At 38.2% G+C, this 13,034-nt stretch overlaps 1 protein-coding gene across 1 annotated transcript in view; it reads right to left on the reverse strand.

The window, feature by feature from the left end:
- Positions 1–206: 206 nt before the first annotated feature.
- Positions 207–13,034, reverse strand: part of MAMDC2 (MAM domain containing 2) — a gene marked incomplete at both ends in the record, with an annotated part of 63,296 nt that continues 50,468 nt past the window's right edge. Inside the window, 5 exons of the mRNA XM_079548200.1 lie at positions 207–268; positions 567–651; positions 1,668–1,927; positions 5,428–5,580; positions 7,186–7,279. Of these exons, the coding sequence (XP_079404326.1) occupies positions 207–268; positions 567–651; positions 1,668–1,927; positions 5,428–5,580; positions 7,186–7,279 (654 nt within the window). The remainder of the gene's footprint in view (positions 269–566; positions 652–1,667; positions 1,928–5,427; positions 5,581–7,185; positions 7,280–13,034) is intronic.

Consider the following 13,034-nt stretch of genomic DNA (forward strand, 5'->3'; position numbering starts at 1 on the left):
ATTAAAATTAAAAAACAGTCTAAGAAGCCCTGAGTCAATAATTTCATTGCAAAGGCAAGGAACACGAGTGCTCTGAGTTTCTCCTACACTTGGGTGATTATCCAAATGAGTCCAGTCTTCACTTAAAGCACATTTTAATACAGGCCGCTGTGCAGTTTCTCACATAAAAGCTTTCTAAGCATTCCGCTTCTTCCAGCAGACTGTATTTAATACTCAATTTCATTTAAGCTGTCTGGATAGCCTGATGAAAATTGAATTTCTTCCACTTCTAGAATACAAAAAGGGGGAAGTACTATAAGTGCTAGTATTTTTTAAGATACAAAAGAGAATATAATTACTGTGTTGGACTTAAATGGAACCGCCATACAGCTTTTTGAATGTGCTACAAAATTTCTAAGAAATCAAATTCTGAAGAATGGTTTCACACATTAGTAAACATTCTACATGAACAGCAACATAAATGCAGATCCATCCAGAGGGGCTTTAAAGAAAGACATATCGCCTAAGTACAAAAAACACTGTGTGACTTGCTAGATGTCTCCTAAGAAAAGCGAGCTTAAACTTACCTAAACAGGGTCCTGCTTGGAACAGAATATCATCAATAGCTGTGTCACTTCTCATCGACACCCCACGGATTGCTTCAAAAATAATCTGTAAAGATAAGACATAACTTTTCAGGGATACCCTACCTAGAAGGAAGGACTGAAAGAACAACTCCTCCCCCCAAAAACCATGCAGTCTGTTCAGGGATCTAGTGTGTCCTGAAAGCCTGATTCTTGGAAGAACACCTCCATACTCCATTACTGGACTAACTTCCTTGATCACAGACTTTGAATATGTACTATGCTGAGGGGAACAGATTTGTTCTCACAGTTCGGTAGGACACTTCTTTATTTTGAAACAGTGATAAATCTGCTCCAGTGATGTAATGTGCCTATTTTCCTTTTCAGCTGAAATGTATTGTCATGTGTTACTCAAATGAAAGACAAGAGAGAGAGAGAGAGAGAAAGAAGAAAAAAATGAAGAAAACATTCTGTTGTGATTCATCATTCCTGATGAAGCTAAACTTGATTTTAGTGAAAGTTTAGTAGTCCTCAGCCCAGTGCTATTTCAGACAGTATCGCTTCAGCTTTCTCTTTGCATCATTCCTTGTCTTTGGTGCCACCCTGAAAGATGTAGCCTGTTTATCACAGCTTAGTGACAGTATCAAATTTAGACAAGGTTTTAGACAGTGGAAGGAAAAAAAATTGCACAAGTCACCTAAATACAAACTACCACTACTAAGAAGAAGTGATGGAAAAATACACTTAAATAATTTTAGAAAGTAACTCTGAGTTAATGAATTAATTAACGCTTCATTTAACTCTAGGACCAGGCTTCCCAGAGAGGTAGCTGAAACCCCACGCCACTTCAAGAGGCGTTTGGATAATGTGGACAGTAACATCCCTTAACTTTTGGTTAGCCCTGACTTGGTCACGGAGTTGGATCAAGTGATTTTCATAGGTTTGTTCTGTTCTGTTCTCTTGTTTGCTATCCCAAAATTATGCATTAGTTCAGCTTATTCAGATGTCCATTCATTCAATGATGTCCACATTTATTTTATACAACTCAAAACCTGGATTCTAGTGCATAGCTCAGCTTTACCTTCCTTTTTTTTTTTTCCTTACCTGGTAGTTTCTATCGCTTTCATATTCTATCACTGCCCTTAGCCACGAGATGCTTTGCTCCCCTGTCCTCCTCCACAAAGGAATCTCTTCATCATCACCTTCTCTTTTTAGATAAACACTTAATAATCCGGTCCCAGCTCCATACATGTGATAGAAAAATGTCAAGCATTGTTTTCCAGAGGTCCCTCTTAGTGATCTTGAAATTAGGTATGCTCTCTGTCCATAGACCATGTTGGATGCCTCTATATACATGTAGTATCCTTAAATAGACATACAATCAAATATTAATAAAGAACAATACATTCCCTCAACCCATTCACTAGTTCATTACACAAAAACCCATGACTGAAATTTTTGAGAAGGAAAACTATATGATAAACTATTTGCTGTACTCGTGAATTGCAGTATTTGCAATACTGTAATTGTTTTGTTCTGCAGTAATGAAAATGCTCATGAATGCTAATATAAGAACACTAAAGAAAACACAACCAGTGAAATATATCAAATCAGAAAGCAATGCAGATTAAGAAAACAAACCATGTTTGTTCTGAAACCAGGAATATGCTTGCTTAGGCTACGTGTAGGAGCTCATGCTATTAACCAGGCAGATGAACTGAAGTACCTCTTTTAAATCACATATGACATCAATAATACTTTCCTTCTGTGATGAAGATGCAAAGACATGAGTGAGTAAAAGTGGATTACCTAGAATCCACAAAAGAGTGCGAAATCATCACAAATTATGATCTTTGGAAAAATTAGTCATTAATTGCTGGCAGACAATGTATTTCCCCTGCTTCTCTGAGATCCATCGTTTAGTGATTTCCAACTAAGGAAGGGTCCAGGCTGAGGTGTACGATAAGTCTGAAAAACATCCCCTCATCCCACCTGCTGCGCATGGCAGCCGTTTTGTGCCGTGAGAAGTGCACCCCACCAGCAGGTGCTGAATCCAGATTTTGCAGCAACCCTTCCTACAGCCCCACTGCTTCCTATTGGTCATGCTGGAGAGGAAACTGTCCTTCTGCCTACTACAAGTGCAGGAGTCAAGATAGACCCCAAGAGGAAGGAGAATCGTGAGGACCAGTGAAGCAGGGGGAAGACTGAGAGCAGCAAGAGCAGCCGATAGATCTGTCTCAGGATCCTGAAAGCCCTGTTACCTAAACAAACCCATGCTGAAGTCATCCTCTAGGCAGAGCTGTAGTTTGGTGGTCTGCAGCACTAGAGAGAAAGGGTGAAAAAGATGAGTATCTGCAGCTGCAGATCTGTAAAGAAAAGACCATTTGCTGTGGTGTGCTGGAGAACTCCCTAGGGCTTTTTATTCCAAACAGTGCAAGTGGCTCCACGAATTTTGATACTAACTATGCTCGAGAATTATCTGAGTTAAAAATCAAAACCTACAGCTCATACTATAACATACTGGAGTATCTTGCCTTAGTTCTAAGGCCTGAATCATGTTATAAACTGTTTGAAAGATTATATTAGCTCTTTTTTTGTGAATTTGAATCCACGTATTTCTACAGTACATTTCACTGCAAATGCATGATACAAGGAATAAATGTTTATGTTGCTGTAAACATGTTTTCCTGTCACAGGCCAAGCTTAAAAGATTCTCTTGCTTCACCAAGAATACAAACTATCAGACTCCAATCTCACTATGCTTAGTAAAACATATAAACTGGAAATGGGTCTGAAGTCAGTTTCAGGCTTAGAAAATAAGAAACACATTGTTTTCTTTCTGCAAGCAACTCTTCTAATGTGTTGCTCATTTAAGAATATTGACTTTGGAAACAGGAGAACTAAAATATTGAGTATTTGAAAGGGGAAAAATGGCATTGCCTAGGGAATATCCCCAGGGAAAAAAAAAAAAAAAAAAAAGAAAAAGCAAACGTGAATGTTGAATCACTTTACAGAACTGAGTTTCAGTTGCCTACGAAAACAATTTGTGTGTCAATATTTTTAGTGTGGTTTATTCCTTTCAGCTTATATTATGCAGGAGAGACTGCAGGTGGCACAGACATGGCTTCTCTCCAGGATTGTCACACACATTTCAAAAAAACCATCTCAAATAAAGTTCAGAAACTAGTAGAAAAATCCTCACTTACTTTGAGGATTGTTATTACATACCTACTTGATGCAGAAAAGCTGGACAGTGTAAGTAACAATGACTTAAAGAAAATTAGTTCAATTCCTAAATATGACAGTTTTTCAAATATTGCACTGGAAAAGTGACAAGAATTTCAAGATTCCCTTCTGAAAATCATTCCACAGCACTAAGGCATCATTATTAGGAAAATGTTCTTGTTTCATATTTAGACTACATTTTTCATTTTCATCACTTAGCCAATAGAGCTGGTCAGAATGTGCTCAGGTTTCTAAGTTAAGCTTCTCATTTTTATTTCAGAAAACATAAGGAATTTCAAGCTTTAAAACTTATCTATGAAGTTACAAATTTTTCTACTTAGAATCTTCACTGTTTGTAACTGACAGTGAAGTCAGTTATAAATAACTTCTTGGCACTCTGAAATTTCAGTACTAACTGAAACATTCCCATCTGCATTCTGGATTCCACATGCAGGACTTAGGCCGTACAGCCCCAGACATCACAAATCTGTCTCTGCAGCTGATGTCCATACTCTGCTGAGGGTGCAGCTATAGGGATTTTGCTAGGAGGTAGGAAAGGGATATTTTGCTGAATACACACAAAGTCATGTTTTTACATGAAGAGATCACAAATAAGGTAAAACTCTTATTTAATTAACTGGAAACAACTGTTTTCCAGATTATATTCAATTAAGCTTGCACAGAGCAAGATTTCAGATGCACAGTTGAAATAACTGTGCTGATAACTAAACTATGATTTACACTCAGTCTCAGCTGACAGAATAATAGTAGCTCTTGGTAGCATTTGGAACAGGCCAACCTCTCAAATAGCCCAGCTAAAATTTTTAGCAGACCAGGCTGATAGCCACAGCGAGAGAGTCAGCCTGTCTGCCACTGCCTTTGTTCCTTGTTGAATGAATACTTTCCCTTGCAGATAAGGGCAAATCCTAGGCACTCCGAGTCTTCTGAAACACACATAAGGATTTGAAGTTCACAAGTCTTAGGCAGCTTCATCTTACACCAGAGCTAGTGGAAGCATTGCTGAGGTCATCTTCTGCAGGAACACAAGTGCCCAAAACAGAAATGCAATTCATAATTTGCAAAGGTCACTGGGTATGACAGTTGCAGGGGCAATTTGGATGTAGTTTCCTGTGAGCTCATTCATGGTGATGGGGGTCTCATTCACTTAAGTCCTTCTTACGTAAAATGGCACAGTACAAAGAGTGAAGTGGGGTGACGGAACAGATTTTTAAGATAAAGGGCCTGTGGGACTGCTCCTGTATTACCCATGTTTTCTTCTAAGTTCAACTAAGAAGGTACTCATGCAGAAGAACTGAGGTTTACCTACTTGTTTGCATTTTTGCTATAGGAAATATTCACATAAGCTAAGGGTTGGAAGACGGCTCCAGGAAAGCCACCGTGTGCTTTTTTCTCCCAAAGGAAAGGCTACTTTGGGACATGAAGACTGAATTCTCCACTTGGCATGCAGATTAAACATCGCATTCTCTGGAGGGTCCTAGTGAAACCTGTTTACTCCATTTGATCAATAACTGTTGTGAATAAAGAAGCAAAAACTTCCTGTTTTCTAAGTTACCATCCCAAAGCATTTTGATTAATCCTTAATCTCTGTTCAGAAAGTTCAATGTGAAGCTTAACTCACCTACCCCAGTAGTGTGGTCCCCTTTTGGTCCAGTGTAGGAGGTGGGAGTTGGACCCCTCCTTCTCTGCCAGCTCCCACGACCTCTCTTCTTCTGGGTAAATACACACTCATCTTTTTCAAAATTACACTCACCAGGAGAGGGTGGCAAGAGATCTATAACGAGATGTTATTGTTTAAAACTGCAAATATATTAGACAGATGTATGGAGAAATGACACAAACAGTGTATTGCTTCTGCTGAGATCACTTTTGTTTACCTAGCAACAGATGAGTCATAAGCCTATAAAATCAGTTCCAAACTGAAATACAGGATTTTATTTCATTTTCTTCACAGCTATTGGGAAATCTGTGCCTTAGTGTGGCTAACTAACATCTACTAATATTCTTTAAAACATCTCCTGCAGTTTGCTGTATTTCCTTCACTCCTGTGGCACTCAAGACAGTTGAATAAGCTCCAGTATGTGTAACACGCATTAACAGATCCTGCCACAGAAAGAGGTTTCTATGATCTGAAATCAGCTGCCACAGTGAGTCCTGCTGTATTGCCCTGACATCCGATCCCACCACCACATGCAACAGACTGCAGAGCTGCAACTACTGGAGTATTTTCAGGGTTACAGCCCCATTAGATGATGTAAAAGAAAGTATGCCAAGAATTCCACTGCTTGCCAGTATGATAATAAAGAAGTCTCTGCCCTCTGTTCTGCTACAACTTGAATTTGTGCTTCAGGAGCAGGCACCGTGAGCTGCCTTCCCTCTTGGCCAGAAGGGAGCATTCACACCTCACATACTGAGGGTAATTTAGTACATTTTTGCTGCCACCGGTGACAAGTGCCAGCATGACTGTACATCTAAACATCAGTTCTGCACCTTTGGTTCATTTACAACTTCCTTAGGATCTACAGAGCCACAGAACAGGCAAATGTTGGATATACTTTAGGAAAAAGTTATGTAGCTTTGTACGTGTGACTTGCCCCTCTTCAGCGATGGCACTAGCTGTTTGGATGCATGAATCCAATTAGAACAGGTCATAAAATAGTTATTACTACGTGGCAGTAAAAATGGCATGGTCAGTCTGCCTCATCACCATTTCAAAGGCATGGCTGTATTCCAGAAGTGAATGGGATTACAGATTGTGCCCGTCTCATCAGAACTGCTTCCAAATTAGGATACAATCGTTGCATTATCAAACCTTAAAAAGCCCCAGAAGAGGGAGTGTGAGTGAGTTCAGAGGGGTTACCCTGTGCATGTCAGAGGGTAAAGACTCACTCAGAAGCACTGAATTCCTCCCACTGCGGGTGGAGAGTTGGACTCCTCTTATCTGTGTTCATTACAGAGCTTCAGCTCAGATAAGAGCCTGTATCTTGGCCTCACACAACTGTATTTCTGGGCAAAAGGAACAATGTCGTGCTTTCAAATTTGTGCTTTTGTGTGCACTTCTGGTCTTCTAATGCAACTGAAAATTGCTTTCCTGTCTGCTTTTTATAAAAGGGTCTTGAAGGTGTGATCCCTCATATACAGCTGCACTGGAGTCAGTGAAGTTAATTAGGAGTTAACAAAATCTGGTCCTCACTCTATGTGTGATACTCCAAAAATTGGATTAATGCAGTACCTACTGAAAAACACACAAACAACAACAAAAAAACAGTGAAATGAAGCCAGTTGTAGGAAAGGCCTGGGAAATGATGGCATAAGATATGTTCTTATTAAAAAGGGGAGAAGGTAGCAGCTGTTGGATGACAAATACACTTGGTCTTACCAACAGCCTGACAGCTTCCCAGGCTCAATGATATATCATCCAGTGCCACAAGTCCACAGTCCCAGAAGCTCTTACACCAACTCACAAAGACAACCTGCAATAATGAACAAAATTTCATGTATCTCCAACAAAAGCTGGCACTGTTTAATGTCTGAAAATTTAGCTCGCTTTTTTTTCCAAATGCTCTAATGATTTAATACTGACGGTACAGAAAGGATGAATTAACTTTGATATGGCACACACCAGTAGTGCCTAAATGACTGACATATAAAATCCAGTGGATTTCAGATATTTTCATTAAATAGAAAATCGTTTCCCATTTTTATAGTCAAATGATATATTTATGTATGTGATTGACATTTTACTAGAAAAGTGAGCATTTTTTAGAGCATGTCAAAGGATGACTCACTAAAGTTGTTTTTTTTATTTTCATGTCTCCAACATAACAGCATTAACAGCTTAAGGTCCTCAGCCATCCTGTCCTTATAATCAGGAGGTGTTACCCATGGAAAGACAAATTTCAAAGAATAATGCAGAGTGATGGCCAACAGGGATGGCCCAGACAAACTGCAAGCAAACAACACAAGGAAATGAGGTGAGACTACTGCACAAAATGGGATTCATCAGAAATGATAGAAGGCCACAGTATCATAAAGCAGAAGGCTGAAAATGCTACCATCACTCACAGTGTTTATCTGGGTTTTGTGAAGATTAAGAGTGGTATCCAAGTTGTTTTATTTGACTACACATTAATTCTGCCATGGAAAATACAAGTCACTCACAGGATGGCAATGTAAAATGCAGAGAAACCACTAGAACTGTAAGATTCCCAGCTGCCTTTCTCCCAGGGGTAACATAGAGCTGTTCAAATTACACAAGACACAATAAGGTTTATTTTGTGAAAATACTGCTAACAGTTTTCTTTGCCTAAATACTGCAAACCATCTGTCTGACCACTGAGGTTATGACCATAATTTGGGTGGAGCTTTTCAGACCAATTCCTTTGTGATGAGGTCTGTGTTAGTGACTGGTGACAGATGAATATCCCTTCCAATATTTTAATATTCTGCAGCAACTGTAAACATCTCAGCTACCTTACCTGAGGTTGAATGATGATTGACAATTTCATGCTGATGGAAAAAGACCGTGCTTTATGCATTACCTGATATATCCTCTATTAGCAGGAGAGGAAAAACAAAAATCCACTTTGAATAAAGCACAGAATGTTTAATTCACTGTGAAATAAAACCTTTTAAAATGTTTCCTCAAGACTGAAGCTGAAGTTGATAAACACCTTCAACATAGTCATTAATACAGGATTTTTATAGACTGCTTTGTTTAGCCATGTTTATTTACCTACCTGTTATAAAACAGCCTCTGATTTTTACATTCAATGCTACCAATCCCAGTAATGAGGATAATCTATTCTGCAAACTGTTGGAAGTATGGACTTGTGTTCTGCCCCAGCACAACGTGCACAGCTGCTCTGTGTAGTGGCCTAGTAGTGGTCCCATGTGCTTCTCTGTAGATCTGCTCTCCTTGCCTTAAGGTTTAATATGGCAAAGATCATTACCTAATTTGTAATGTCACTCTCAAGAAACAGGCATAGTTCGTTAAAAAACATGGTAGCATCTTGTGGAATAAGGAATACAATAAATACTTATGTCAAGTGGACATCATTCACCAGACTGTTAATAAATGCATTCTGGTGAACACTGTATTAAACTAAAGACATATTATAGTCCTAAACCCAAGGATCTTCAGAAAACCACGCATGAAAGGGTGAGATCAGTCCTCATTTGTGAAACATTTCCACACTGTGGAATCATGTTCTAAGTGATGTTTTCCTATTGACATCATTGGGAGCAGGATCAAGTTCTTTATTCTTAAATTGCAATAATTTGTTCCATACAAGGTATGTAATTACCCGTTGGATCCTGCAGAAAGAGCTCCATTTCTAAAGCATCACAACAATAACTTGCTCTATCAAAGGCCTTTGAATGCATACCCTTTGTACAAGGCATCGTTTTGCTTCAGTGACATGTGTGAACTTGCTCGGTTTTGTCATCCACAGCATTAGCATTACCACATTGCCACTAGAAGACTTTATAATTGCACAGGGGTAGCAAGGATGAATGAGTGGGCATGCAGCATTTCCAATATCAGCAACAACGTTACATACTAACATTGTTCTTTGTGCACTTGGCTGATTTTGTTATGTTCTCAGTTTAGTTTTAAGCAATGACGTAGAAAATATTTTTCTTCGCAGATCAGATCTGTTTAGTCTTCTTTTGTCCTAAAAGTCTTTTTTTTTTTTTTTTTAACTTTTTTTTTTTTTTTTCCTTAAATGTCTGTTTTGGTGCATGTGAACTTTACGCCCCAAAATTCCATGAATTCAGATTTCACTCAGCCACTAACTTTCATCCCAAGTCATATTTCTGAATCTGACAGCACTAGCATCTTATGGTCCTTCACATCTGCTCAGTTTATATTAGAATACTTCCTAGGTCAGTTATTCAAAAAATAATCTTTTACAAAGCTATCTCATACCTTGGAGAAGAGAATAAAGGATCTTTGTGCTCCGCACATGCTTCTTTTCATAAAAAATGACAACTGAACAATATACTAACTGTTTCAAAATGTAACAAATCTTTCTGGACTTGCATGTTATCTTGGAGGCTAAATTAAAAACATTATCAAATGCAGGCAGTTGTTGCCTGTGTTACTGAGAAAATAAAATACGTTTTTCTCTCATGCCTTTTTCTTGTTCCAGAAAGAAGACATAGCCAGGCTATGAGTTTCCTTCCAAATCCTTGCCTTGATTTCTGGAGGTTTATTTTGCAACACTAAATCAACATTCCTGGCACCCTGGCACGCCTGGCACAATCAAAAGTATCAATGATCAATTCTTACAATTTATCCTAGCCTATATGAGTAAGGAGTAACACAAAATGAGAACAACTGGTACAATTAACAAGTTTTCACTTCCTTTATGCCATGTTGTTAGGTTGTGCCTCAGACACAAAGTTAGGTGGAAATGATTTCCAGTCCTTACCTCTCTGCATCTCTACAAGTTGATGTGAGCTGAATGTATGCATATGAAATGAACCTTCTTTTGGAAGAGAAGAAGAAGGAATAGGGCATGCAAAAAAAAGTACAAAAGGGAAAATTGGGGAATTTATAAAAAGAAGGTTGGAAGTAGCCAAGAAAAAGACACAAAGATAAATGATCCTCCCAGATCCCTTCTTTTTTACCCCAAGATAGCATAGCTGTTGCTCAATCAGAAAACCAGATCAGCTGAAATATACATATTTAAAAAAAGATAAGCTGGGACAACTACCAAATCCAGTGTCTGAAAATCAACCCGAGCCTGTGCAGAAAATTAATTTACCCAATTTTATCCTGCTGAACATTCCCATGTTTAAACTGCATACTGTTTATCTGTATACATACGAAACTCATTCTGTCATTTGGACACTTATTTAGATTCACTCAAAATCCAGGACATAAGCAACTATAATGATGTTCTCGTTGACTGAGTCTGTTTTTGAGAGGAGCAACTGTTGCAGCTTCCTTGAAGTAACACAAAGCTCTGCATTATGAAATCCAAAAACGATGGGAGCATCCAAAATAAAAGTGTGACATGACACAAGAAGCAGTCAAGATGCTTTCACAAAACAGTGAGTTTTACTATCTCTTCAGTCATTTATAATACTGCACAGCTATATAAGCTGCAACCAATCCTGGCAGATGGAATCAGTGCATCACGGTGATTGCCCCACGGCTGATTCATACAAATGTTATCAATGTAGCCCAAATTATTTTCGACTAGTTTGATTAAACTAGATTTTAAATGGCTTGTTTCTATTTGGCTTAAACAGAAACAGATCTGTTATCAGTAGTAGAAATATGCTACTAAGCCAAAGTTAGATTATCTGCGACCTCCTGCATCATTTTAAATGAACTGAGTTTAAATGGCACTTAGCATGCTAGTTCAGTTTCTTGCTGTGAAAATAATATTAGTATTTATCATTTCTCCAGTGGAAAAATAATGTATTGTGAAAATATCTACATACATAATAGAATAATATTGGTAATAAGCTTGACATTTGAACCAGTGTTTTTTAAAACCCTTCCTGTTCAAAGGAAATGGTTTGCAGGAATAAACCAGTCAAAGAGCCACATATATCTGACAGAATAGGCTTAGGCCACACAGTGTTAATGCTACATCTATTTCATGTCTTGTAGAGACTAGACTAACCCTAACCCTGCAAACAGTGTATGTGAGACACTGATATCCTCCACCATCCCCTAGACTCATCCTAGATTTCCAGTAATCTCTTATTATGGCTCTATTTTCTTTTCAACCAACTTTGTTCTTCAGCTCTTTTTTTTCCCAGAGAGAAAGAAAGGTTCACACCTTTATACTTAAGTATGTTACTGACGGTGTGGCATGGTAATATAACGGTACTAGTTACCCAGAACAAAAACTGAGCAAAAAAAGGGAAATGTAGGTTAACTATTGCAGACAGCAAATGATGTTAAAATCTATTCCAATGGATCTCCTTGTTTAGCTTCTGTGAAATACTTTCTAATACTTTCTAAACTGAGTAAGTTTTAGATTGTTTTTCCCATGTGTCATTTCCATAACTATTTATCAAACACTTCAGACAGTGGGGTACACATTTTACAAGCACTTTACAGACCTTAACATCAGCTTAAAAGGGCCTTTCTACTGACTGCTCCTCAGTAAGTATCTTGTTTTAGGCATGAGAGAATGTATGACAGGCAGGGAAAAACACAAAATGCAGCCAACTCCAATCTCTTGAAACTGTCCATTTTAATATGGAAGTATGGATCAAGAGTTGTATTACAACAGCACTTGAAAAAAACACCTTTATTTGGCACAAGTGACAGATTTTCAGAGGAGGAAGTGAACACCAAGATATCAGCCCTCTTCTATCTTATACGTAAGCAGAAAACTGTGTCCTTCATACTGGTGAGCTAGCCATAGCAATTAGGAGTATATCGCACTAGTCATTTACCCATGACTTTGATGGACAATTAGAAGACACAGATTTATTAGCAGGAAAGAGAAATCTAAGAATTGATTAATTTCATCAATACAGATTAAAAATACTACTTGTTTCATGAGCATTTCTACAGGTAAAAAGAGAGAAAAGGTGCAAAGACCCTCTTAGCACAGCGCAGGAAGGCAGAGTGGGGTGATAACGGATGTTTAGGAAAAACAGCACAAGAAGCAAATCAACCATAAGGACATTTGTACCTTGCTATAATATGTTCTAAAGCATTTGCTGAATTGGAGGTCATACTTGTACTGGTCTCTGCAGTCTCTTTTCCATGAATTTGCCCAATTCCTTTTAAAATGTGTTCTTAGCCTTCAAAGCGTTCTGTGGTGAAGGATTTCAATGCCTAATGATTCCCTAAAAGACCTTCCTTTCACTTGTTTTAAAACAAATAACTATTGAAGTGCAAAACTCATTCATATGATTCACATTCTCATAACTGCAACTAAAATTGGTTATGGATGACAGGTGAAAATGAACAGGTGAACTCAAGGAAAGAGAAGAAGAAAAGCAGACTGAAAGAATAAAAGCCCAAGAAACGCTGCCACATCTAGCTTTGGGCAAATAGAGAAGACTATTATGATGCCAACTATCTTCTCAAGGATTCATTATTCATTTTTTAACTCTTTGAAACTCTACAGCAGTGTGTCAAAACTATAAAAACTTGCATGAATGAATAAGCAACATGAGATGTTCACTTTATAAAGCCAGAGCACCAGAAAGGTTCACAGAATCACAGAATCACCCGGGTTGGAAGGGACC

Source organism: Tetrao urogallus (assembly GCF_951394365.1).
Source record: "Tetrao urogallus genome assembly, chromosome: Z".
Taxonomy (NCBI): domain Eukaryota; kingdom Metazoa; phylum Chordata; class Aves; order Galliformes; family Phasianidae; genus Tetrao; species Tetrao urogallus.